Source organism: Lutzomyia longipalpis, chromosome 1, assembly GCF_024334085.1.
Source record: "Lutzomyia longipalpis isolate SR_M1_2022 chromosome 1, ASM2433408v1".
Taxonomy (NCBI): Eukaryota; Metazoa; Arthropoda; class Insecta; order Diptera; family Psychodidae; genus Lutzomyia; species Lutzomyia longipalpis.
The window spans coordinates 21,075,276-21,101,139 of NC_074707.1; the positions used below are offsets into that span (position 1 = coordinate 21,075,276).

The 25,864-nt window shown below is 35.9% G+C and overlaps 2 protein-coding genes and 1 long non-coding RNA gene across 3 annotated transcripts; 1 reads left to right on the forward strand and 2 right to left on the reverse strand.

The window, feature by feature from the left end:
• Nucleotides 1–4,675: 4,675 nt before the first annotated feature.
• Nucleotides 4,676–25,189, forward strand: LOC129796942 (proline-rich protein HaeIII subfamily 1). The gene is made up of 3 exons (XM_055839098.1): nucleotides 4,676–4,949; nucleotides 23,966–24,717; nucleotides 24,784–25,189. Exons 1-3 carry the CDS (start codon nucleotides 4,929–4,931, stop codon nucleotides 25,022–25,024), a joined length of 1,014 nt encoding a protein of 337 aa, XP_055695073.1. The 5' UTR covers nucleotides 4,676–4,928; the 3' UTR covers nucleotides 25,025–25,189.
• Nucleotides 8,800–10,099, reverse strand: LOC129796950 (uncharacterized). Its single transcript, XR_008751293.1, has 2 exons — nucleotides 9,587–10,099; nucleotides 8,800–8,845 (listed from the first exon to the last, which is right to left on the reverse strand). It is a non-coding gene; the product is annotated as an uncharacterized LOC129796950 (long non-coding RNA).
• LOC129796946 (histone deacetylase complex subunit SAP18) lies at nucleotides 25,057–25,800 on the reverse strand. The gene is made up of 2 exons (XM_055839105.1): nucleotides 25,635–25,800; nucleotides 25,057–25,553 (listed from the first exon to the last, which is right to left on the reverse strand). The coding sequence occupies exons 1-2, from the start codon at nucleotides 25,701–25,703 to the stop codon at nucleotides 25,197–25,199; spliced, it is 426 nt and encodes a 141-aa protein (XP_055695080.1). The 5' UTR covers nucleotides 25,704–25,800; the 3' UTR covers nucleotides 25,057–25,196.
• Nucleotides 25,801–25,864: the final 64 nt, after the last annotated feature.

Below are 25,864 nucleotides of genomic sequence, written 5' to 3' on the forward strand. Positions count from 1 at the left end.
TGTCGCCCTTTTTCACGCTGGAGAGGAACACAGCGTGCGGTCGCATGCGTTCACTCTCACAGCATCAGCCCAACTGATCTTTCTCAGTTGAGCTGCAGTCCTCAGCACCGTTATGGGAGAGAGAGGAATTTAGGGAGAGGAGAGGGTTTACATTTGACCGTCGAGAGGGCTCTCTTCTCGAATTGGTCAATGCGCTCCTACATTCGGCCATTCTGATCTTGTTGCCGTCCCTTGGCAACTCACAGTGAATAGTAGGAACCCGAGCTAGGAGCTTAGCTCAACTAGCCCATTCCTTTAACCCATTACACCGCGAGTACCAAGGTCCGTTGAACTCAATCAGAACTAGGCGCGAATACCATAAGAAAATTCCGCAATTTTATGAGCGCTCAGTTCTACTTCCAGAACTGAAAGACAGAACACATCTGTCAGTGGTAGATTCGGTTCTACCCTAGCATCTCTGTGCTACGAAAGACAGAACACATCTGTCAGTGGTAGATTCGGTTCTACCCTCGCATCCCTATGATACTTTACACACAGCAGCTTTAACCTATGAGGCCCAAAACCTTCATTGGTGAACCACTATGTGTAAATGATCACTTCGGATTGGATGCTTCACTTGGCATGTCACTCATGCCATCGGTGGCTCGTATCCACCACAACATCCCTGTGATATTCTTCCACGCACACCAGCTCAACTCATGAGGCCCAATACCTACAAGAGTCAACCACTGTGCGTAGAAAAACACACTGGATGGCTCTTAACTTCTGTTCGGACCATTCTCATGGAGTCAAGACATATGCGATCTTTCTCGCATACGAAACTTAACATCCATGAGAGGCTGTTCCTCAACACACTCTTGTGAGTTATCACATTCTCACTCTCACAATCCACGCTTGGGATTTTCACCTGAATGGGAATGACTCTCGAAATGGAAAAGTTCTACCCATTTCATACACTATCATTCACTTAAACACTGACAACCGTCTTCAAATATCTTATGTTAAGGACTTTCAGATATTTTCCGATTTTAAGTGACTTTTCAGGGTCAATAATAGATCGCGTTCACTTACTCACGGGATTGCAAAAACATTTCAGGAAATGTAAACATGAACTCATCGGTATAACCATTCTTTGACCTTATACCCGGTACTTACAAAAGAATAAAAATTCACAGTACCTCTATTTTGCCAAACTTAGCTGTTTATGTTCCAATTGTAGTTCTTCATTCTTGGACTCAGAAACCCGCTGACTTTCTTGCGGATTCTCCACTAATCCGTCTCATTTAGACTCAATTTTACGCTGCTCACCGTCACCTGAAGGAACTCAACCACCCGTCACCTGCAAATAGAACCTTTTGCTGATCCTTCTGCTTGGAAATCCTATGCATCACCATTGAAGCCTCACTATCATCGTGCTTTTATCAGACATGTCGTTCCAACGCTGGTTGCCTCGGGGTTTCCTTTGACCGCATTGAGATCCTTCTCGAGATTTGTGCACATCTCTTTACAGCCCGCAACTGATTTCTCCAGCCTATTCACATGCAATCACAGCCGATTCTCCGATGTTGCACCCACGGCTCCCTGGGGTCAGGAAATAATTAAATCCTTCTCATAGTTTTCAATCACTTGCTTATAGCAGTCACACTCCTTGGCCAACAGGAGCATTCTCTTCTGCAAACGCTGACAAATTCCCTGACTTTTCTTCACGAAATTCTGAAACTCCGCATTACTTCAGCCATGATTCATTCTGTGTACGCAATCGTGATTCTGTACCTCCAGACTCTTCCTCTCTGTATTACTCTAATTTCTCTCGCTCACAAGAATCACATCCTTGTGGAGGTTTTCCTCAATTTTCTGCCGTAGATTCTGTGTGCAGTGATCCGCTGCAATTGCTTTCCACTGATTTAGCTCCTTTTCAAGTTCCGTCATTTGGATTTTCAAATCAATCGCATCAACGTTATTCTCCTCACTCTTCTCAAGGCGACTCTTGAGATTGATGACTTGCTCCTAAAGCAACAATTTATTTCCCACGGTATCGTAGAGACTCTTCCCCTGTGTCTTGAGGTGCTCAACCTCCTTCTCAAGATCCACTTGCTTTGAGAGTCGTGCCATCGCTAACGTGGACACCTCTTTCCATTTCCCAATAGCCAGAGATCTCAAATTCAAGTTTCTTTATTCTCCTCCTCGAGAAGCGCTTCAAGTTCCTCCTTCACGCTTCAATTTCTGCAGTAGTGTCTCATTGAGGGCAAATATCCAGTACACCCGTCATTGACTGCACAACCTCACTCAATTGTCGTTGGAGATCACTCACGTCATTATGGTAGTCACTACTCGCTGTCCGGAAGTTCTCCTCCACCGTTACTAGCCTCCTCTGTAGCGAATGAACAATCTCCTCGTACTTTATTCTCTCGTACTTCTTCTCATTTATGCACTGTACGAGATCTTCCTTGACACTTGCCAAGTGCTTCTCAACTTCAAGGCATTTTCGCTTAAAATATCCACTTGATCCTTAAGCCTATCAATCTTGGACGTGTAGTCCTTCTCCATGTTCTTCCGGATGAGATGCTGGTGCTCCCCTTCACCCTGAAGTTGTGTTATATTCGCCTTTGCCACCATCAGATCCGCGTTCATCATTTTCACTTCCTACGGGCTCAATGGGGCTGCTGTCACGGAGTTGTTAGCACTACCAACACTCGAATTGGGAGACTCATCGAGACGTCTCTGCTCACAATTCTTCTCCGAGAGGGAATCTCTCGATGGGATTTTCCTTTTTACCGGATATTTCTCCTCGAAGGAATCATCGAGGCATTCATAACTCAACTTTTTGGGCACAGAAATTGTTGGAGTGTCCATCAGGAGCTGATCAAAAACCTTATCGATGTTTGTGTGACCTCTTCCATTGCTTTCAAGCACTTCTCACGTGCCCCCAATTCGTCTATTATCCAAAGACACTCACTAATCCTTCACGATATACTCGGGGTGGTGAAATAAGTGTTCCAAGATGTACTTTTCGCTTTCCACAGAGCGATTCATCTTTCCGAACAGCTTTGAGAACAAGTCGCGCAATTGCTATCCGTTCCTGAAGTTCATCTTACGTGCGTGCATCTCAACACCTTCCACAGAATCGCTGTATTGCTTCCAGAGCGTTTGGAAGTGCACATCGCCCCGTAGCCACTACACCCTTTGTCACCTTCACACGGGATGTCCGCCGTTTTCCTGAAAGATAAAACTAAAGCGGAGAGCAATCACAACTCGGAAGATTACATCACAACCATCACACATTAATTGACTCCCGGAAGGCACACAGGAGGCTTTAATTCACACTTTCAATCACACTGGGGCCCCACATACATTCATACATTCACACATATACTTCTCTGAGCTTCCAAGTAAGGTACGGTCTTAGAAGCACTTTCTAATAAGACGCTGATCCACCCCACAATACGTGCTGTACGTCCTTATAGAGAAACTTCATGCTCCTCTGACCATGCTCGTAAGATCTCCCTTCCTGCTGCATCTGGTACTCTGTTCGTACATTCTTCTCTGATTCGGCAAAGAACTTTCTTTCAAATGGGCGTCATCTCCACGGAGTTACCTCCTGTGTTTTTGCTGGAACTGTGATGGAGCTTCTCACGGCGACGCAGCAATCCCAGCATCAGAGTTTGGCCATTGGTGTCTGAAATCATCTTCTACGAACCTTCGACGAACTTCCACCTTCTGTGTATGTAAAACATCCCAACGCACAACGTGATCGATCCTTAGCCCATTTTCTTTTAGACTTGACGTCATCATATCACTCTTTCTGCTGCTCATTTTCATTACCATGCGTCAGCCAGAACATATTTATGCACACACGCACGAATTTCTTTCACTTTTGGTTGTTGAGCTCCTCCAGAGGCACTTGAAATACTCCCAGATGTGCAATCCTGACGGCATGGTTTCCTTGATCCGCTTCTAGAAGCGTTTCACTCACATTCGATAACTTTTCTTGATTTTCGCACTGTTTTACACAATTCACAACAACAGGTGCATTTTCTCCCTGTCAACATTGTTCTCCTATATTTCACTCTCTTTTCGGCACTTTTCTCACTGCAAAACACACCACTTTTCCGCGAACTTGGGAATCAATCCCACTTCTGATATGTAAGCTTTCAAATTTATTAACACTCACACACACAAACACTCACGCACGCACGGGCTGGGACTGTCGCCCTTTTTCACGCTGGAGAGGAACACAGCGTGCGGTCGCATGCGTTCACTCTCACAGCATCAGCCCAACTGATCTTTCTCAGTTGAGCTGCAGTCCTCAGCACCGTTATGGGAGAGAGAGGAATTTAGGGAGAGGAGAGGGTTTACATTTGACCGTCGAGAGGGCTCTCTTCTCGAATTGGTCAATGCGCTCCTACAAGTGACAAAATCATTATTAAATTTTCATTCAACACAGCAATGAGGTATAAGAAATCCACAATAGGCTTCAAGTAATACCGTGTAAATTGGACGTGATGTGGCTGATGATGGAGCATTGTGTCTATATAGTTATTTTTTCTATAGGTATGTACGTACTATATATAAAAAGCGTGGTGGTAAGAAAAGAAAGAAAATAAAATGAAGAATCTCCACTTGAGACTTAAAAAAAAAACAAGCAATATAAGAGTCAAGCCATACGCTGCCAAGTGTTGCACCGGTTTTGCAGAACAGTGAGTGCGAGACCAAAAGTGGGGGCCTCGTGGTAAAAGGCGCCAAATGTCTCTACCACATCACATTACTGTGTAGCACTTCAAATCGTTCAGGTGGTGCAGTTTCTAGCACTATCTACTTTGCTATAGTTTTTTTTTCACCTTTTTTTAAGAACTGTTTCTTTTGTTAACATTTAAAGAATAAGTGAGTGTCTAAGAAAATTTTGATTGTGTGTGTTTAACGAGTATATCATGAAATATCTTTTCATTTTGGTAAGACATCCTCCAAAGTCATTAAAATATATACCCAAAGTGTGTTGCACCCAAGCATAAAATGTATATAATCATGAATAATCTTGAAAATGTCGTCGTTAACTCCTATACGTAGCACTCCCGTATGTTGTGTAGTACTTTACTTTCATTCAATGATTAAAATGAGAAATTGTGCTAGTAAGATGAAAACGCGTTTCTGCAACAAATAAAAAAGCTCTGTATGTGCTGCATTTTTCTAGCTTTCGAAATATAGCTATATTACTTTTATTTCACATTCTTATACCCAATATTTCTGCTCTCTATTTTATTTTACGTCAAACAACAAACTATTAAAGAGCAATAACATGTAAATTGACTAATTTTTTTTCTCTCACACGAAACAACAATAATTGTGTGCACCTAATAAGTGCAAAAGGGTCTCTCTGAAACCTCAATGGAATGTTCCCAATATTGCGTTCAATTTCATATAGTAAGTGCTGCTCTGAATTAATTTCATGACGACATTGCATACTTTTATGCTATATGTCTGAGAGCTCTGTACCATGTAGCAAAAATTAGAGAGTGTCTCTCTATCGATTTTGTGTCCATAAATTGTTTAACTAGAAACTCAAGGCGAAAGTAAAATAAAATAATACATTTCATTGCATATTTTCGATCCAGCATCACACAAAAGCCACTCGTTATCCATAAAACATAATTCATTCACTTTTGAAAAACTTTATTCTTCAAAACCCAACTTCCACATTCTTGCAATTTTTTTCAAATTGAAATTGAAAGGAGTTGATTGTAAATTAAATTTTATGTTATAAATTTTTCTCTGAATAACTTTATGATTATAACCTTGACAGACAATCTATATATCTATGATCAATTAGCAATTGAACATGAGTGAAGTGAAGCGAAAATATTTCTTGTTCAACAGAAATAACCTACCCAAAAACTATCTCTAAAACACCCCGAGTACATTCACTTTTCAATATTTCTTTTTTTCTATAATTACATGTTTGCAGTCAGTGTACAAAAATGTTGTATTGTGCGTAGAGAAGTTTTTAAAATTTTTGCCTCTAGGCTCAACCAAAAATTTGAAAAAAAGAGAAAATAATAAATGTTATTTCTTTTTTTTTAATAATAAATCATGGCAAAAATGTTGAGCCTTAACTTTAATAATCACCAACATTATTATGAGTTTAAAGATTCATTTCATTTACCAAAATTTAGTCAATTTATCACTTCTTTTTTTTCACAAGAAGTAATTTACAACTTCTTAACTAAAACTTACAACCACAAAAACACTTGTACCTAAACACTTTCTTGTTGGTTAGGCATTGTTTAAAGTCAAGGCTTTCTAGCCGCATTCATGAGGAAAAACGGTGAAAATAGTAATGTCTGAATATGTTTTATTTGCGATATTTTTCACTTCATTGATCGACAATCGAAAAAGTTTTCACATTTCGTCAATTTATTTCTTATGGGTAAAAAGAGCATAAGGAAATGCTATTTAGTGGTTTTATGTGTGTGAAAAGATAGCAAAGTCAAAGCACTAATTTGCAAAAATTTTACATAATTTACACTCGTTTTTACTAAACATTTTATACGCCATTAAAATTTTTCTCCCTCTTTGGGCTAAAAAGTGAAAATTCAATAATTAACTTGTAATGCGCAGTATGATGATGCTTCAATCACAAATGAACTTTTGCAAGGTGCTATCAGGGAAAATTTGCAACTAACCATAAACATGGGAAATATTTTAGATATTTTGCACTAAAATACAAAACATTTTATTACGATAACACACACATTTTAAATGCGCGATCATTGATCGATTCATGAGGTTTATTAATCTTCATTCCTATTTTAGCACCTATCGGATTCATTGAATGTTGTATACATTTCTCACTATTATGCGCTATTACAATAAAATGTAGATGACATGGAGTCTCTAATCTTCAGTGGCAAATACTTCTTTGCGTGACTTCCTTTTACTCTTTCCTTGTACACAACATAATATGATACCCGCGCGATCACATTGAGGAATCACACATGAAAAGATCTCTCAGCACGTGGATTTCACTTTCAAAACAAATTACCATGGAAATGAAGAAAAAACATACATAGCAGACAAACTTAATTTGGATTGAAAAAAAAAGTATTAATTTCACATGATTTAAATACGATCAACAGATCAACAGATCACGAAGCAAATTATGTGATCGCGGGAGGGTTTAAATCGAACAAAGATTTATGCGACACCAATCAGTTGGAGTTCGTACATAAATTATTTATTAATAGTCTATGTTATACGTTTTTAGTGGAATACAGAAAATTCACTTTCGTTGTGATATCTTTTCTCAGGGTTAGAAAATCAGTTGCGCGCTGCCACTTTGTGAATAATGCAAAGTCTGTTGCAGTATTGCGGCGAGGTGTGATTGAGGACCACGCTCATGATGTTGGTTGAAAGCTCAATGGTCTTTTCTCGCATTCTCAGCAAGTGCTATTACATTACATGACCTCTTATTTAATTACTCGCTTTAAAGTGAAAATTTTGTAGTTATACAAATCAACTGTCTTTTGAACTGAACGAAATAACGAAAATAAGGATTTTTTTACGCAATTTGCGAAAAAGAGCACAAAAAATACATTATTAATGCTCTTCGCAGAAGCATATAGCAAGAAATCTATTCAATTTATTAGAATTTCTTTAATTTTAAAGTGTTTAAAGTACCTATTAAGCAAGAAATGAATTTAAAAAATGACTAAGAAGTCGATGTTTATAAATATGGAGATAACTATTCCATATTAATATAACATTAAAAATTCCATAAATAAAAATTTGAACTGCCTGAACTTACAAGATATTCACACACCTGAATCCTCTCACTAGCTACAGTAGTAGTACTTTCAATTCTATATAGAAATAAAAGTAGAAATTCAACCTTTCGGATCATTAATACTACAAATATCTTCAAAGTTAAAGAGAAGTAAAAGAACTTTCAATTCCAAGAGCAAAGATGAACCCGATGAACTTATAACAAGTTTTATAAAAGTTATAATTTTAGCGGAAAATTCAGTAACAATTGTAACAATTAAAGTTTATTCAATTTTCAATAATTCCATGTATTGTTGCTTCTATCAGTACAGTGGGACCCCAGTACAACGACGGCTTGGTTGAACTACTCTCGCGCATTGAAAATAATGAGTGTGAAGAGTACATCCGTGTGGTCGTTGTACTGGGGTCCCACTGTATTAAAGCATTTCTGTTGTTTTTTTGGTCTTGTGCCTTCTCCATTCATAAAAAAAAATCGTGAGAAGTCATAATTTGCGCTAAATGGTGTTAAACAGATAGAGAAGACAGAGGAAAAACCGCAGACAATGATTAGGAATTAATTATATATTGTCAATTATTGCTGCAAATAAACCAATTAGAAGAAATATTATTTTACTTTATACAAATAAATTAAATTACTCTTGTAGTCAGTAATTTAATAACAGTTGAGCCTGTTGAGTGACTTTATTTCTATTTCTCTATATTTATATACATACATATTGTTCACACCTTAGTGCGGCTTTACAAACTCGATTGAACCACTTTAATAGAGAGTAGAGTACAGACAGATATAATATATAGCTCTTATACAGATCATATACAAAGAAGTGGACATGCAGGTACATTTTTTACGTATCTCTCTCCTCCAATTTCAAAATTACATCACATTTCTCTTGGAATTTCTCGAGTCGCGCAACATTATGCTCAAAACCCCCCAATATATATAATTTTCCCACCCTAGTATTGAGTATCTCACCCAATCATCTCACGCATACGCACTTTTACGTATTCTTATTTCTTCTTTCATCTCATTTTGCAATGTTCGGAAATTGCATTTCGCGCGGGATTTAACCTGCTGGCCGCCAAGACCTTGGAGCTTCCTTAGAGCGCCAAGGTGGGGTCGTTGAACGACCCCAAGAAGGAAGTCGATTTTCTCATATACTATAAAACCGGGAACTGTCGGGTCACTACCTTTAGACTCCTTATATAGTCCTCTTGCCCCTTGCATCACAAATTCGCCACCCGGAAACACGCAGAAGAAGATATTAGGGGAAAACATTTTTCACTCATTTTTCACACTTTCTTCGTGAGAAATTTGCCACGAAGTTGACCGCAACTGCTATTTTTTTTCACTACTTCCCCACATTCCCCTCACTTCCCGCACCATGATAAATGGCAATATTTCTCGAATATTCTTTATTGTTTTGCACATTTATATGCTTCTGACTATGTTTTATGCAATTTATGATAATTATTCGCTATAATTTTGACACTAAGAAGGTAAAGTGAGAAAGTAAACACAACCCTTCAACTCCCTTCAACCATATGATTTATGATGTGACTAACTTCATTCTAAGAAATTTTCCGCAGCATGGCCGTTACACCAATTTTTGAATTCCCTTCTTCCACATTTTCCTTAATAACTTTTCTTGTGGTGGACGGATTGAGCTGAAATTTTTACACAACCTCCTCAGATAACCAAGGAACTTATTTCCAAAAGATGGGAACGCTAACTTTTATATTTATTAAGTTATAGCACGAAATATAGGGCTGGGGTCGTTCAACGACCCCGCTTGGCGGCCTAGAGGTTAACAATAATTCTTCTTTCTGCATTGTAAATCAATTTTAATTCATCCAATATTGACTCCGTGGCGAATGGCGTAAAATGATTTCTAATGTAACAAGACTCAATATCGCTCCACCTTGCCGTGGACGCGAGTGTGTAAATTGTAAATTAATACACTAATCATGCACTTATATATATGGGCAATAATGTACATTGTACAATCAACCTACAAGTGAGTGCCGTAAACACCTTTTAATGCTAAATACCTCCAATTTCTCAACAACAAGCTCTGCAAAAGATTTTTCGTATAATCACCTTTTTGAGGCCTTTCACTCTTTCTGCCTTCTCAAACTCCTCAAGAAAATAAATAAATAAATAAATAGCTCCACCGGCTGTCTCGTGATATCAAATTAGAGACGTTATACACCGCGAGACACTATTCCTTTGAATTTTTATTATGACAACGCATAGTAGAGTGCAAAAAAACTCATATAATGGGAACAAGAAATTAAAATTAACAAAAAATCACTATGCCTCATACAAAAATATATAAAACTGCAAAGTTAAATATATATAAAACTGCAAAGTTAAATATATATAAAACTGCAAAGTTAAATATATATAAAACTGCAAAGTTAAATATATATAAAAACTGCAAAGTTAAATATATATAAACTGCAAAGTTAAATATATATAAACTGCAAAGTAAAATATATATAAAACTGCAAAGTAAAATATATATAAAACTGCAAAGTTGAATATTGCATAGATGGAACAGTATAAAGCGAATGTACGGTAAGTAAAACTTACAGGCTGTGATTCTTTCTTTGTCAGTGAAATGTACAAAATTGGGTGAATGGGCTGAAATTAAGGAAAGGTTAAATTCTAAGGAAAGACTGACTCGCGCGATGGCTGTGATTCGGGCGCGCGAGTAAGTCTTTCCTCAGAATTTAACCTTTCCTTAATTTCAGCCCATTCACCCAATTTTGTACATTTCACTGACAAAGAAAGAATCACAGCCTGTAAGTTTTACTTACCGTACATTCGCTTTATACTGTTCCATCTATGCAATATTCAACTTTGCAGTTTTATATATATTTTACTTTGCAGTTTTATATATATTTTACTTTGCAGTTTATATATATTTAACTTTGCAGTTTATATATATTTAACTTTGCAGTTTTTATATATATTTAACTTTGCAGTTTTATATATATTTAACTTTGCAGTTTTATATATATTTAACTTTGCAGTTTTATATATATTTAACTTTGCAGTTTTATATATATTTAACTTTGCAGTTTTATATATATTTAACTTTGCTACGCGGGGCGCTGGTTTATATTGAAGTAGTTTTGAAGTAACTTAATATCAGTTTCAATTGTAAAATTCAAAGTCGTCAGATCATTCTTATAAACCTTTAAAAATTTTTTTTAGCAAAATGTTCAAACTTTTTATTAATTTTACATATTAAATATAATAAAAAGTTCCCCCCTGCCGCGTCTGCCACTTATTCTTGAAAAGAATGAGCGCCCAGGTTCTACCAACGAGGAGGTGCGGACAGAAGTTGAATAAGAGAGGCTATATGTGTCGCGTCTTATTCCATTCAGAACCCAAAAACTGGAAAGAAAAATATTATTAAAAATATTCACAACAAAATATTACAGAAAAAACTTGCCTTAAAATTCGTATGTAGAATACTGCGTTGGCCGCCCATGTTGTCGCCTGCCCGTTGATCTGCGTTGCTAGTAGATGCTGGTTGAGGTCGTTGAGATAGCCTGTTTGTCTAATAAAAGAAATTAACTACATATTATGTTATTTTATCTATATGGTAGGAAAAGGAGTTATTACTCTATTTTCCAAAATATATTTTATGTGTTTTCTCATTTTTGTTACATCATATCTTTGTTGGCATGGGTCTTTGCCTAACACGTAACTGACCGCATTTGCCATAGCAAAAATGCCACACATGATATAGTCTGGCTGACTCATTACTTTCTTAATTTTAATATGATTCGAAATTGGTTTTAAATGGGGATGTAATTTTCTCAAAAAATTTAAGGCCTGATCATTAACTGTTGAGCCGTTCATCGAATCATAATAATCTATCGTATTGTCACCGTTATATATCGCGAGGGTAAAATGTCCTATGAAATTAGATTCTTGTCCAGAAGTAAGTATTATTTGAATGTGTTTTCTATTGGGACGAATTATGGGGCATTCGTCTGTATTGTGGACTCCAAATTCAAGATTAACGTTTTCAAATTCGGGGTATTTTTCGGTGAGAATATGCATGAAACGGTATATATGAAGTGAATTTGCATATGTGGAGTCTAAACTTATATCTTCACTTCTCCATAGTTCAAGTAGAATGTCAGGTTGGTCAACAGGTTTTTCTGGACTTTTGTTTTTGACTATTTTCTTAGTAGTTGATGGAGATGAAATTTTTTGGGGCTCTTTGACAATTTCGGGGGGTGGCAAAGAATCCGGCGTATGAGATTTAGGAGGTGATTTTGAAATCGGCGTATACGGTTTAGAAGGTGACTTTGGAATAAATGTTTCGGGTTTCTTTTCATCGACTATGCAATAAACGGGACGATGATCAGAGAAATAACTATCATAAATTCCAACTGAACAATTTTCATTTGGAATATTGGTTATAACGACATCTAACTGACTGTCATATTTGGTCGTAGTTTCATGAGAACCTAATTTAGATTCCAACTGAAACTTTGCAATGAAGCTCAAAAATTTCTTATTTACGTTATCCGCATGAATATTGAAATTAAAATCACCTGTTAAGATAATTTTTGAATTCTTAGGAATTTTTGAAAAAACATTTTCAAATGAATTTGCGAAAACATCGAAAGGTACTTTAGGTGATTTGTATCCAGAAATGACATAAAATTGATTTCCGTAATTTAAAACGAATAAGCTTAAAGTGTATTTCTTCTCATGATCAATTTTTAAGTCTTCTGCTAATACTTTAACTTTTGATCTATCTTCATTTTTGACCAAACATAAAAGGCCTCCAATATTCTGTATTTCATTGTCTTGTCTATATAAAGTAAAGTAACCCTTGAAATTTGGAATTGAATAAGATTGGAACGTTTTAGTTTCAGAGAATATTAAAATATTGAAGCATTTATACCACGAATCGGTATCAATGTCTTTGAAATGTTTATGCAAGGATACGATATTGTGGTAACAAATTTTAATCTTTTTCCGATCTACTTTACGAACATCTTCAAAAATGTCTTTTAATGGTTTTTTTGTTCGTAAATTATGGATTTCATTAATGATCCGTTGTCCTACGTGTGAAATTTGTCGTGGATAAAATGTACCAATTATATATAAACCGTTTAATGACGTTACTCTACTCAGTGCTACGTACATCATGCACAAGCTAATATTTTCTTGTTTAGTAAGATCAATACATATTGATTGATACGTTTGGCCCTGACTCTTATGCATTGTTATAGCCTCCGCAGGCATAATAGGAAATTGTACCCTTGATACTGTAGTGGTACTACCGCTATGTAATTGGAAACTGAAATTGCACTTTTCAAGTGGAACTAAATTTTCATTTAGATTATTTGTCTTTAAATAATTTTGGTAGCGGTTTTCCTTATTGAGTTTCTTACCAACTCTGTCTTCTAAGAATTCTAACCATATTAAAGATATATTCTTCTTTGAGTCAAAAGTTATGTGACGGAGTATTCCGCAAGCTCCATTTACTAAGCCGTCTTCTACATCTATGTTCTTTATTACCATATATTTAATTCCTAGTTTCAAATGCAATGTGTAGACGGCACCTGCACTTTTATGGGTATCTCTAGTTTGAAGATCTTTTAAAATTTTATCCGTTTTCTTATCGCTTATAGATTTAGACTTTTTACTAGTAACTACTTTATCTTTTGCTATCGATGTGTGCAATTCTCCTGGAAATTCGGAAATTTTCCTTTCATTATACGCGTCAACATTTGCACGTGTGGCAAATAATCTTATAGCTTCTAATGGAACTTCCTTTGCGCTCTTAACCGTTCTAGATCTAATTAAATTTATATCTTTCTGTGTCATTTTTCCGATTGCCATATTATTTAATGCTATTGTGAAATCTAAATCACCCTTTTGGCGCATTATTTCATTTAATTCAAAATACTTGAATTCTTCCCAAAGAGGATTGATATCTAATATATTGATGCTACTTTTAGTCGGTGCACGAAATATTGAAACATCTCCAACAGGAGCTATTTGATTGAGATCTCCTACAACGATAACTGATTTACCACCAAAGCTTTGATTTACTCCAAAAATTTGTTTTGACCTTTGATTCATTTTTAAAAACATATTTGAACCAACCATTGAAACTTCGTCAACTATAATAAGGTCAACGTCTCTAAGTTCACAACGAATTGAGTTAGCAACATCTTCTGAGAGACGATCAGTATTGACAGGATTTTGTGTATTGGGGAGCGCGAAAGCTAAGTGAATGGTCATACCATTTATTAGAAAGGCTGCCATGCCACTAGGTGCACAAAGTAATACCTTCATAGTACCTGGATTACTATTAGGTAAATTATCAAAGTGATGTGTTATTAATTGATATAAGCAGTTTATTACGCGAGTTTTACCTACACCAGCTGAGCCTGATAGAAATATACGAATTGGCAATTTATTAGAAGTGAAACACTTATAAATGTGCATTACGATTTGCCTCTGACGTTCATTAAGAGATTGCATTTTTAAGCATAAATCATCTTTGGTTATTCTAACGGGGGAAACATATTTTCTGGGTTTATTATCACCGGGCTTATCATCTTTGGGTATAGGATCAACTTCTTGTGATTTCGATACAGGTTTGTTTGTATCAGTTTCGTCATCGCTTTGGACATCACGAACTTTCTCTATAGCTTCTATTATTTCTTCTTCAGATACAAAGTTATACTTATCGCGCACTAATTTTATCGCTTCTAAGTTCTTCAAATAAAGTTGCTTGCAATCAGCATCTTCAATTTCGATCTTTTCGTCTCTAAATGGCAAATACAAGAGACATTGAAAACGGTAATAATTTTCTTCATCTTTAAGTTTATCATATGGTTTAAATCTGACTATTTTGGAACGAATTCTCATACTTATATCTGTTTCATCGTCACTATCATCCTCTTCTTTACTTCTCTTAATTTCAGTATAATCTGCCGCATATTCAATCAAAGTTATATTATTTAATTCAGACTTTCTCTTCTGATATTTAAGAATTATATCTTCAGCAAATATATCAGTGGAATCTGGGGGCAGGTTTTTCAATTGTTTTGTCTGTTTCAACATTCTAGCTCTCTCATTAATTGGCCTAGTATTTATATATACGTTTGATCTACTACATCGACTCATAGGAAGTGATAAGCAATAATAAGAAGCTTCTTGAGCACCTACTAATTTAGCATTTAGAAGTCCATGTGCATATTTTCGCATTCGCTCTTCTAAGGTATAATTTTTATTTACTTTAATTTCTGCTGATATATCTTTTAAAATTTTCGCAAGACCAGAGTCTGCTTTTGTCACATAATCAACGACATATTTGGCTAAAGCAAAGACTTCTAAAACGGGTTGAATATCCATATTGGATTCCGTATAATTTAAAATATCTTCATTATACGCGTTTATATTGACTTCCCTACTGGTACGTTTAAGGAACAAACGGGGACGTTTAATATGAGCTCTAATAGCTAATATATATTTCTCTCTAGTAATATTAAGTTTAAATAATAAATCTTCAAAAGACATATCGACATATTTCTTCGAAAAATTTTGAATTTCATTATCAATTCGTTGATAGATTTCATTTAAAGTTTTACGATTGTGTAATTTTCTCTCTTCTTCGTTAAGGGGCAAAAGAATTTCTGTTTTATCCATTGGTGGATGTGGAATATTAAAACGACACCTCTTCCGTTTGCCTTTGTAGCAAGTTTCGGAATGTCTATGCATTTGTCTCTTAATTAAGGGATATTTAATTGGATCTTTATATTTGCATGTAACAAATTTATCTATAAATTTAATGACGCCTTCAAATGTGTCAGGATTTTCTGGATCAAAATCGGGAAAATCTTTACACCATAGAAGCATATGAATATGAGGGCTTCCTCTCATTTGAAATTCTACTCTTTGGAAATAATCAATTACGAAATTGTCTTCAAATGGACCACATTTCTGAATTTGGTCTTCACCTACTTTGACTGTTTTACTTGGATCAATTGTTAGCATTTTCATTAAATTCTTTGATTTGTTTTCAAAATATCTAACACACGTAATAGGGTCATTTTGAATCATTTTGGTCCTATCGGCCTTTTCAAGGTTCATACTTTCTAGGAAACTTATGTTTTTATTTAAATTTTCAGCTAAATTTTGCAATAGCTCTGGGCAATGCATTTCAGAACATGTTATTGTGAGGAATAAATGTGGTTTTCCTAATTGTCTAATCATTGAAAGAATTATATTCTGTTTCTCTATAAAATAGGCAGGAGTTAAAGGATTTGCCTTAAGGAATCTATATCCATCATCAATTCCAACGAGTTTATCGACTTTTGATTGGTTAAGAGCATCACCTGCAGTAACATTCTTAACGTTCTTGGATTTTCGTAAACATATATTGACTGTACTAGAAACAGAATTTCGCAATTTTATATTAGCGCAATATAAAACTTTTTTGGGAATACGACATCGAGGGTCTTTTCTACGAAGTTCTGACTTGACACGTTGGTGATAGAAAATTTTATTAATTTTATAAGTTTGTCCACAATAAATTTTAGGAAAAGATAATTCTTCTAGATTTTTATGAGTATCGAAATAGACGGGTTTCTTTCCTTGACCAGGGGCCATAATACAAATTTTACTAGCCGCGGCTTCATATGCATCAAGATCTAAAAGCATTACATCTTCATTCGGTAAATTATCGTCATCATCAAAAATGTCTACAAGGGGATCTTTATTTTCGTCTTTCTCACTTTTAATCTTTTTATTGGGTTGTGATAAAGGCTTTTCTACCTTAATTTTATTTGTAAAAGTAAAAGTTTCTGGGAAATCAAAACTAATATTTTCTTCAAAATCATCATTTTCGCGTTTTCTCTTCTTGGGACTTTCTGGAATTTCTTCAATTTCCATTAAAATATTATAAACGACATTACTATTATTTTCATCAATTTGAGACGTTGAAACTATAGGGAACATTGTTACGACTCCGGTATTCAACATAGTGTATAAATGATTTCTCATTTCTTCAATTTTATAGCAAAGATTACTGGGGTCAATGTTATTAAGCAATGCTACACTATTTGCAATGGCATGAACACCACAAGAATAACTATCATTCTGTTGAAATGTTTTCATATATTGAATTGGATCTTTCTTCTTCATTGTAGTAGGGTACATTTTCTTTAAAAATTTAATGCAATCCTCATTGAGTGATTTCCAATCTAAAGAATCGTATACGTAAATAGTTTTGTCTTTATGTACTGTAGTTACCCAATGACCAATTTTATTATCACCTTTGGGTTCTAAAAACAAAATCTGAACGTTTCTCTTATTTCGACCTTTTGCTTTAACATGCTTGAGGCCCATATCACAAATATAAAAAGTTGGAAACATGTGGTTATTTTTATATAATTTATTTATAATTTCGATAAATCGTTCAGTATGGTCACTGTTTACATAAATTTCAAAATTGCGAACATCTTGAATATTCCATTTAGCATCTGGTTTAAATGAAGATGGTTGTGAATTATCTTTACCAGATAAAGTAAATATTTCTGGGGGAATTTCTTTCTTTTCGGGACCAACAACTTTATCATCACCTTTTGGTTCATCTTTAACTTGATCTTCCGGATCAACTATAAATGAAATTTCTATATCTCCTATATCTTTTAAATAGTTCGGATCAACTGTAATCCCTTCAGATATATAAAGAGGGGTTGTAACTAAATAATTAATTGCTTCTAATACTTTCCTAATTCGTACTGTTTCGAACATATAATGACTCTTGTAATCTTCATGTCTCTTTAATTTAACTTGAACTGTATTCATATTATCAAATCTTCGCGGTAAAACTTTAACCATGTCATTTATTTCTACGGGAATATGAACGACGCTACCTTTTAAGCCTTTCTGGGGGTTTAATGCGTATTTCTTTAACTCTCGAATTTCCATAAAATTTATTATAGGGGCTACCATTCTCTCTTCTAATTCACTTAAATCTTTGAGGCAATCAGGAATTTCGGGAAAAGCTAATCCGTTTTTAATTGCAAGTGTAGGTAATTTATTTCTATTTAAATAAGTGTGGCATGTCGTACAACAATATTTTGAGATTTTTAGGAAATCTTCAAGGTCAGATTTCTTCTTATACTTGCATTTATTAATATTTAATTCTTTGACGTTATGCCTGAAAAATTTTCCTTCGCAACATCCGCAAATATAATTTGTTACTTGTTTGCGTTTATCAAAAAATTCTAAAAGAGTACGATTTTTATCTTTCATCTTCTTAACCTTTAATTTAAAATTTTTATTTCCTAATTTCTTGTAATTATAATTAATTTGGAATTTCAAAGACCGTTTTAACCTGTCTCGAAACATTAGGATTTGGTTTTCGAACTTCGTTTGATCGACGGAAGAATATTTAGATTTTAATGACTTTTCAATTCGTTTATCTATAAAATTATTGGGTTTTAATTTTGTATGGGGGGTCTTATTACAAGCATTCTGCAATCTAATTTTTCTAAGTAAATTCTCCTTTCTTGTAAATGTCGGATCTTTACGTTTTATAATAAGTCTCTTTCTTCTATCTTCGTTTTCAAGGGCTTTCTTCTTGGGATCAGTTCTCTCAATTTTGTGCCTGTCCTTTCGTTTAATGTTATCAATTAACTTCGTTTCAGGGTCTTGTCTCTCAATTTTACGTTGTTCCTTTCGTTTAATATTTTCAAGGGATTTTGTCTTGGGATCAGTTCTCTCAATTTTGTGCCTGTCCTTTCGTTTAATGTTATCAATTAACTTCGTTTCAGGGTCTTGTCTCTCAATTTTACGTTGTTCCTTTCGTTTAATATTTTCAAGGGATTTTGTCTTGGGATCTTGTCTTTCAATTTTGTGTCTTTCCTTACGTTTAACATTTTCAAGGGATTTTGTTTGAGGGTCTTGTCTTTCAATTTTACGTTGTTCCTTTCGCTTAATATTTTCAAGGGATTTTGTCTTTGGATCTTGTCTTTCAATTTTGTGTCTTTCCTTACGCTCAATATTTTCTATTTCTCGTTTTAATAAAATCAATCTATTTTCTCTAAGCAAATTTCGACGCCTCTGATTATCAATATGTTTATAAAGTTTACTTTTAGATCTTAAGAACTGCTTATATAATTTACTGTACTCACGTTTTCTATCTGCAATTGTTTGATGTGTTTGATGTGTTGTATCACTTACTGATTTATTATTATCTTTTAAAGATATGTCTTTTACTTCACTTTGCACTTGTACGTTTAATAACTCAGTAATATCTAAATTATTGTCCGTATTGTCATCTAATTGAATATGAATAGGTGTTATTGCAAAAGGTACCTGGCCATTAAATGCAAGATTACCATGAAGAAAATTGTATTTTAAAATATTATATAGAGAAGTAATATCTGTATAAGCACATAAAATTGATGTACCGTTGTTAATAAATTGGCCAAAATTCCCACGTGAATGGCTATCAAAATAATAATATAAATTATTAATTTTAAATATTGCAATTGATAGTAAATTACACGTAATTACACCGTGTGTGAATTTATCGAAAAATTTGTGCAATGCTGTTTCAAAAATTGAATTCTGATCGTTACCAAATATTTGACCTTGCAAACCGATCATTGCTTCATTAAATTCGTAACCATTAAATTCTTGTTCAAGAGTAATGTTGATCTTAATGTTTTTAATTTGAAATTTTGTATATACTTGTTCAACAGTCAAGTAATTACTAGCGGTAGCATTATTAGCACGTGAAGTTATATAAAGGTCATTGCCTGTTAAAAGAATGTCGTCTAATGTGTTTGTTAACCAATTTGAAATAGGTACCACATGAGTGTAAGCAATTGCCGCAATTGAATTTGCTGTGCATTGATTATTATTAGAAAATGGACCAAAAAGTGTTATGTTATCTTGATTGTGAGAACCGGAAACAAAAATATGGGGTTTGACTATTCCGAACTGCTTGTAATAAGTTTCATTTTTCGCAACTTTCTTCTTCTTCTTAGTAAAACCAGCACCGTATTGTTTTGGCCGTTCATGAAATAAATTTTGAAAATTTGAATTTTCAACAGTAAAAGAAATTGGATTTGGTATGGGCGCAGCGGGTGCCACGACCTTTTCTCCTGACCTTCGACCTTCGGTCTTGATCAGGGCGACTTCGGAGCTATGGTCAAGCCATGCCACGGATCCAGTCCTCCCAGAACAGCCCTAAAAAAATTTACTTTCAGTATCTCGAAAAAAAATTCTGCTCGTAACTCATTTACGTCCCTTCAAATGATATGAATTAATATAATTAAATAACTTTCCTTACAAACATTCAATCTTTAATCGACCGAACAAACTCATTTAAAAATCGTGTTATTTTTCACTTTTTTCCTCAAAATAAAAAAAAACTTTTTCATATCTCATTGCATTTTAATTGATTTTTATGCACTCAGTACACACTGTTTATTTAATAACATAGCGTAATTAAGCACTAAAAATACACTATTTAAGTATAAAATAAAAAAATTTAAGCTCGTGGCCACTTTCACGACTCCCCGTGACGTCACTTGTTCAATTTTCTTTCAAGTCCCGAGAAAATTGTATGAAAAACTTATAAATTTTCAGAGAGCTTAATCAAATCAAACGGAAAAGCTGAAAAAATTTCCACATTTTCACGGGATTTCCCACACAAATGCCACGCATACCAATTCTGTACAAAAATAATGTAACGGAAAATTTTTAATATGAAATTTTTTAAATTTTGGCACAACGTTCTTTTAAGCGTCACAAATACTTGCATGATTGATTGCAATTTTTTCTCAAAATGCCGCGAGATTTCATACAAAAAAAACTTCTTCCGATAATTTATTCCAAACACAATGAAATAAAATGAAAAATTTTGAGTGAGCTTAATTAAAAATTAAAAGAAGTAATCGAAAAACAAAAATTTGCCACATTTAAAAGTTTTTTCAAGGAATTTCCCACACAAATGTCACGCGTACCAAAATAATTTAACGGAAAATTTGAATTTAAATTTTGGCACAACGTTTTTTTAAGCGTCACAAATACTTGCATGATTGATTGCAATTTTTTCTCAAAACACCGCGAGATTCGTCACAAAAAATAACTTTTTCCGATAATTTATGCCAAACACAATGAAAACTTAATCAAATCAAACGGAAAAGCTTACAAATTTCTATATTTTCAACGGATTTCCCACACAAATGCGACGCGTACCAATTCTGTGCCAAAATTATGTAACGGAAAAATTGTATATGAAAATTTTTAAATTTTTGCGTAACGTTCTTTTAAGCATCACAAATACTTGCACGATTGATTGCAACTTCTTCCCAAAAAGTAATTTTTTCCGATAATTTATGCCAAACACAATGAAAAACACTATTTTCATGAATGAAAGAAACGCGGCGTTTAATGATTTTGAAGGGAAACGTAAATGAATTTTGAGCAATTTGTCCACGCACTTTTAGAGAGAATTTTCAAAGGACTTACGTCAGTGTCGTGGGAGGACACGCCTGACGATTTGGCGGCCTCACGTCCGAGGACGCGCCCCCTGTCCCGACGGCTGCTTGCTGTGGCCCTCCATGCGTCTGGTCCTCCCGTTGAGACGCTGATGTCCTAAGAACTCTGAAAATAAAGAAAGAAAAGAAAAAGAAAAATTAAAAAGCGGCGGCCCTGTGAGAGAAAGAAAGAAAACACTAAAAGCACTCCCGACGCGACGCGATTAATTTAATTTTCTCTCCCTATCACAAATTTACACCAGTTTTCTCAAAAAAATCTAATCCTAATCAGCAAATGAATGAAAAATGAATGGAAAGTCAATGAAAATCAAAGAAAAATCAATGAAAATCAATGAAAAATCACTGAAAATTGCCCGATTTGCTTAGCACGACGCACTTGCTTTTGCAATTGGCAACAGACTGACCGATCATCTGGCACGGCGACATGGCGTCCCCTCGCCGAGCCGTTGGGAATTTGAAATTGAATTTGGTGTCACACACACAGTCCGTTTGTCCTTACACTGGGGGTGCCTCGGGGGGTGCTTCTCGTACACTTAAAGGTTCACAAACACAAATCACATGAAATATTCAAAAAATTCAAAGGTAAAAAATTTTTTGGCGGAATTAATTAAATAACGCGGCATCAAAAAAATTCCACGAAATTTTAGAAATAATTTTCCTAAATTTTCGGAGCAATGTTTTACCACATTTGCTAAAAATTGAAAAAGCTTAAAAATTGATCGTGAATTTTTTCAGTAATTTATCTTTATTGAAATTTTCATAAAATATTGGGGTTTCGCGAAACCTTTCATTTGCGCTTGATATAAAATCACCGAAATATGACATGCAAACTTTAAAAGGCGATATCTCCGGAACGGCTACATAAATTTTCTTCATTTTTGGCATGATGAAAGATATTATAGTCAACTATAATATATCAAAAAATGAAGCAATTCTATAAAGCCGTGCTCGAGATATTCATCGAAAACTCATCGAAAATTTTGTTTTCGATTTTAGCGACACTTGCGGTCATTTTTTGAACTTGCAATGTTCCGAGCAGTTGTAGAGCTCATTAATATCTTTCATTTGAGCCCGAGTTGATCAAAATCGGTCAAGCCGTTCTTGAGTTATGGCCGATTTTCGATGAAAAATTGTGGCGGCCATATTGGCTAAACGGCTTGGCCGATTTTCGAAAATGAGGTATCGTTGGAAAGGTCTTGATGGCCCCTACAACATATCAAAATTTCAGATCTCTAGCTATAATAGTGACTGAGATATAGCGAAAACAAAATTTTGAGGTTATTCAAAATGGCGGACGGGGGGGTGAGGGGTCGGATCTGATGTCATAATCGGATGTCTTCCACCCGATATATGAACTTTGCCGTTGACCGCAAGTCTCTATCTATTACCGTTCTCTTGTAATTTAGCAAAAGGTTCCGGACGGCCGGACGGCCGGACGGAAAAATTTTTGGCGCCACCATTTTTTGGAATGTGGGGACCCTAATTCGTGCTCATCCCAAGTTTGAGCCCGATCTGACGACTTTGCATTTTAGAGTGTACACAGAAGCTGTGCTTCTTTGAAGAAAGAATCACAGCTAATTCTTTGAAGAAAGAATCACAGCTAAAAGCTGGAGGAATTTTTTCAGGTGAGACATACCCAAAATAGAAGAGTAATAGCGGCACTTTTTTTTATGTAACAATCGCATAGATAGAGAGAGAAAAGAGTCTCGCACCTTTTCTTGTCACACGGCGGTGTCTAAAAAAAAAGATTTAATGTAAGCAAATTGCATACCTGTATGGAATTGTTGAATGAGAGAACATAAAATGCAAGTTGCATATTTAATTTTTCACGCTAGTTCTTACATCATAAAAGGAGATAGAAACAAATTATACTGTTAGCAATTTTAGTATTCTTCTAGTCACACCCAAGTCAATTTAATTCTTCATTCATTTCTTTTGCCCCTCTTGCAACAGCCCAAAAAATGCATTCTCGGCTCTTTTTATGACTTTTTTTTTTCATATAAAAATTTGAAAACGCCTCAAAGAAGCTTTGTGGATTAAGTAATTCAGGCAGTAATACATTTTTTTAGTGAAATTAGCGCAAAAAATTGAATTAAAGAACTGAATTAATTGTGAGGCTTTCGAAAAGCTCTCATATCACCGGCAATCCAGTTGACCTTCACCGACTAAATTACTTTTACGCAATTTTCATCCATATTTTCTCGATAATAAAATCTGACTGAGACGACGGAGATGTGAAGTTAAATAACACATATACACATGAGCATGAGGACAACGAGCAAAATAATACTCCTAAGAAGAGATTGACGACAATTACCAAACAACATTATTAACCTTTATGCATGATTCTGGTTGCTGTCCATCAGCTTTCACCTACTGGGTGTTTTGCGATTATTGGGAACACAGCAGCAGCGATTGCATTGCATAAGAAGTTCATCGTCTTCCGACCAATGCAAATTTATTGGGCACGATTCCGTGGGCGATAGCTGTGGGAACCCACTGATTGAGACTTTTTTGTGTGTTGAAGAAATTTCCTAATTTCTAAAACTACAAGAGGAAGTCATCTTGCACAGAATTTTTATTAAATAAAAGTAAATAATTTAATTTTCCTCCCTCATAGGTCGTCCTCGGGACTACCAGTGCGATAGCATGGGCAAGAGCTCAGTTCGATGGTCCCGTTCCGCCGAGGATCAATGTACCCGGTGCCATACCCTTACCAATTTCACGACCCTCCCACACACCCTTCCGGAATGATCGGGTACTCGGCGGAGGAAACGGGGGCCCAGCTGTAATTCGGGTACGTCGTCCTTTGGGACCACAGGGACGTCCCCTTGGCCCTGGACCCATTCACACGACTCAACGTAGTCTCGAAGATGCCAAACCCGTGACGGAGGAGCCTGAGGATGAGCAACCCTTCATCCCGCATATTATTTCCACACCACCGCAGCCACAGCCACAGCAGCATTTCTCATTCTTCGAACCAAATGGCATTGCCGATGATATTCCCCAGCTTGTAGCACGATTCCAACCGCAGGAACGGCCAGCTCCTGTGCAACCACAGCGCTTCCTTCAGCCTGAACCCCCACGTCCACAGCCACCAAAACCCACCCCAGTACGCCCAAGGCCGGCATTCAAGGAGGCACGACCTCAATTTGACGATGAGCCCCTTATTAGGCGTAACCCCGAACCACGTCCCAGTCCGAGACCTCATCATCAGTCCCACGTTGACGATGGTCACCGCGAAAGGAAGCCCGTAGCTCAAATCCTCCGGAAGTACCGCGAGGAACATGAGGATGGCACGATTACGTGGGGCTTTGAGAACGATGATGGATCCTTCAAAGAAGAAACCATTGGAATCGATTGCATCACTCGGTGAGATTTAACTTTCTTTCACAAATTGAATCAATATTAAAATTTTTTTTTCTTTGTCATTTAAAGTGGTCGATATGGATACATCGATCCTGATGGTGAGAAACGCGAATACACCTATGAGACAGGAATCCAATGTGATCCCAACAAGAGGGATGAAGAGAGTGATGAGGATGACCTAGGTGGGTATGTGGACTACCAAGAGAACAAAGCCGTTCTACCGAGTGGCGTGAGAGTGGATCTGGGACCCAAGAATAAATCAAAACGCCCCGGAAGTGGTGGAACACCAGCCAATTTCTACAGAAACTGAGAGACTATCCCGTGTCAGTCACACACACACAATTTAGCTATTAGGAAAATCCTATGATTAATTTATTGTTTAAGTCGGATGGTCACACATGAATCTGAATTATTGAGAGTTTACATAAAAAAATTAATAAGGACGAGTGAATAAAGAAAGAAATCTGACTTGCAATCTCCTTTTAGTATCGCTTGCGCATGGGGGGAGTTATGTTGATGTCCATGTAGTCGCCAATGCAAAACTTTGCCTGCTGCAGTGTCTTGGAATCATCAGCTCCCTTGGCTCCGGAGCACGTTACACCAATCTCTCGCATACGATACCCATTGTGTGCAGGGTAGACGAGAGCAAAGTCAAAGTAGGTACCTTTTCGTCGTGTCTCCGGATTCACGTCTCTCACAAGTGTCGTAAGTTCCCTCAGCGTAGCATCCTGCCACGTATATATCTGCAGTTCGTTGCTCGGTACATTTCCGTGGGCATATTCAGCAGTGGAATGATGTCTTCCGGTGGAGCAGAATACTCGCAGGAGGAGAGGACAAGTCTAAAATTGCACAGCAAAATAAACAACACCGAGATTTGAGGTTAGTTTTTCACTAAAATCTCTCCCATTTCTCCAAATTACCTTTTCTCGGTCAACCACTTTAGTCGGGGGTTGCTTCTCCTCCACAATCATTGATTCTACACCAGTCATGTTGCTTTTTTGCGTCAGTAAGTAAATAAATCACAAAAAGCAATATTTTTCTCACTACGGCCCAAAACAAACTGCGATCTGTCAAAAAAAACACCCTATGTTGAAGTGACGAAAATATTTTCCCGCAGCCGCCAAAAGATTTCGGTGCAATACTCAAAATT

Excerpts from the sequence above, each read along its gene's own strand:
- LOC129796946 (XM_055839105.1), bottom strand. The coding sequence starts at position 25,703 with ATGACTGGTGTAGAATCAATGATTGTGGAGGAGAAGCAACCCCCGACT. Across the intron at positions 25,554-25,634 it reads AAGTGGTTGACCGAGAAAAG|ACTTGTCCTCTCCTCCTGCG; the intron begins GTAATTTGGAGA and ends GTGCAATTTTAG.
- LOC129796942 (XM_055839098.1), top strand. The coding sequence starts at position 4,929 with ATGAAATATCTTTTCATTTTG. Across the intron at positions 4,950-23,965 it reads TGAAATATCTTTTCATTTTG|GTCGTCCTCGGGACTACCAG; the intron begins GTAAGACATCCT and ends CCTCCCTCATAG. Across the intron at positions 24,718-24,783 it reads GGAATCGATTGCATCACTCG|TGGTCGATATGGATACATCG; the intron begins GTGAGATTTAAC and ends TGTCATTTAAAG.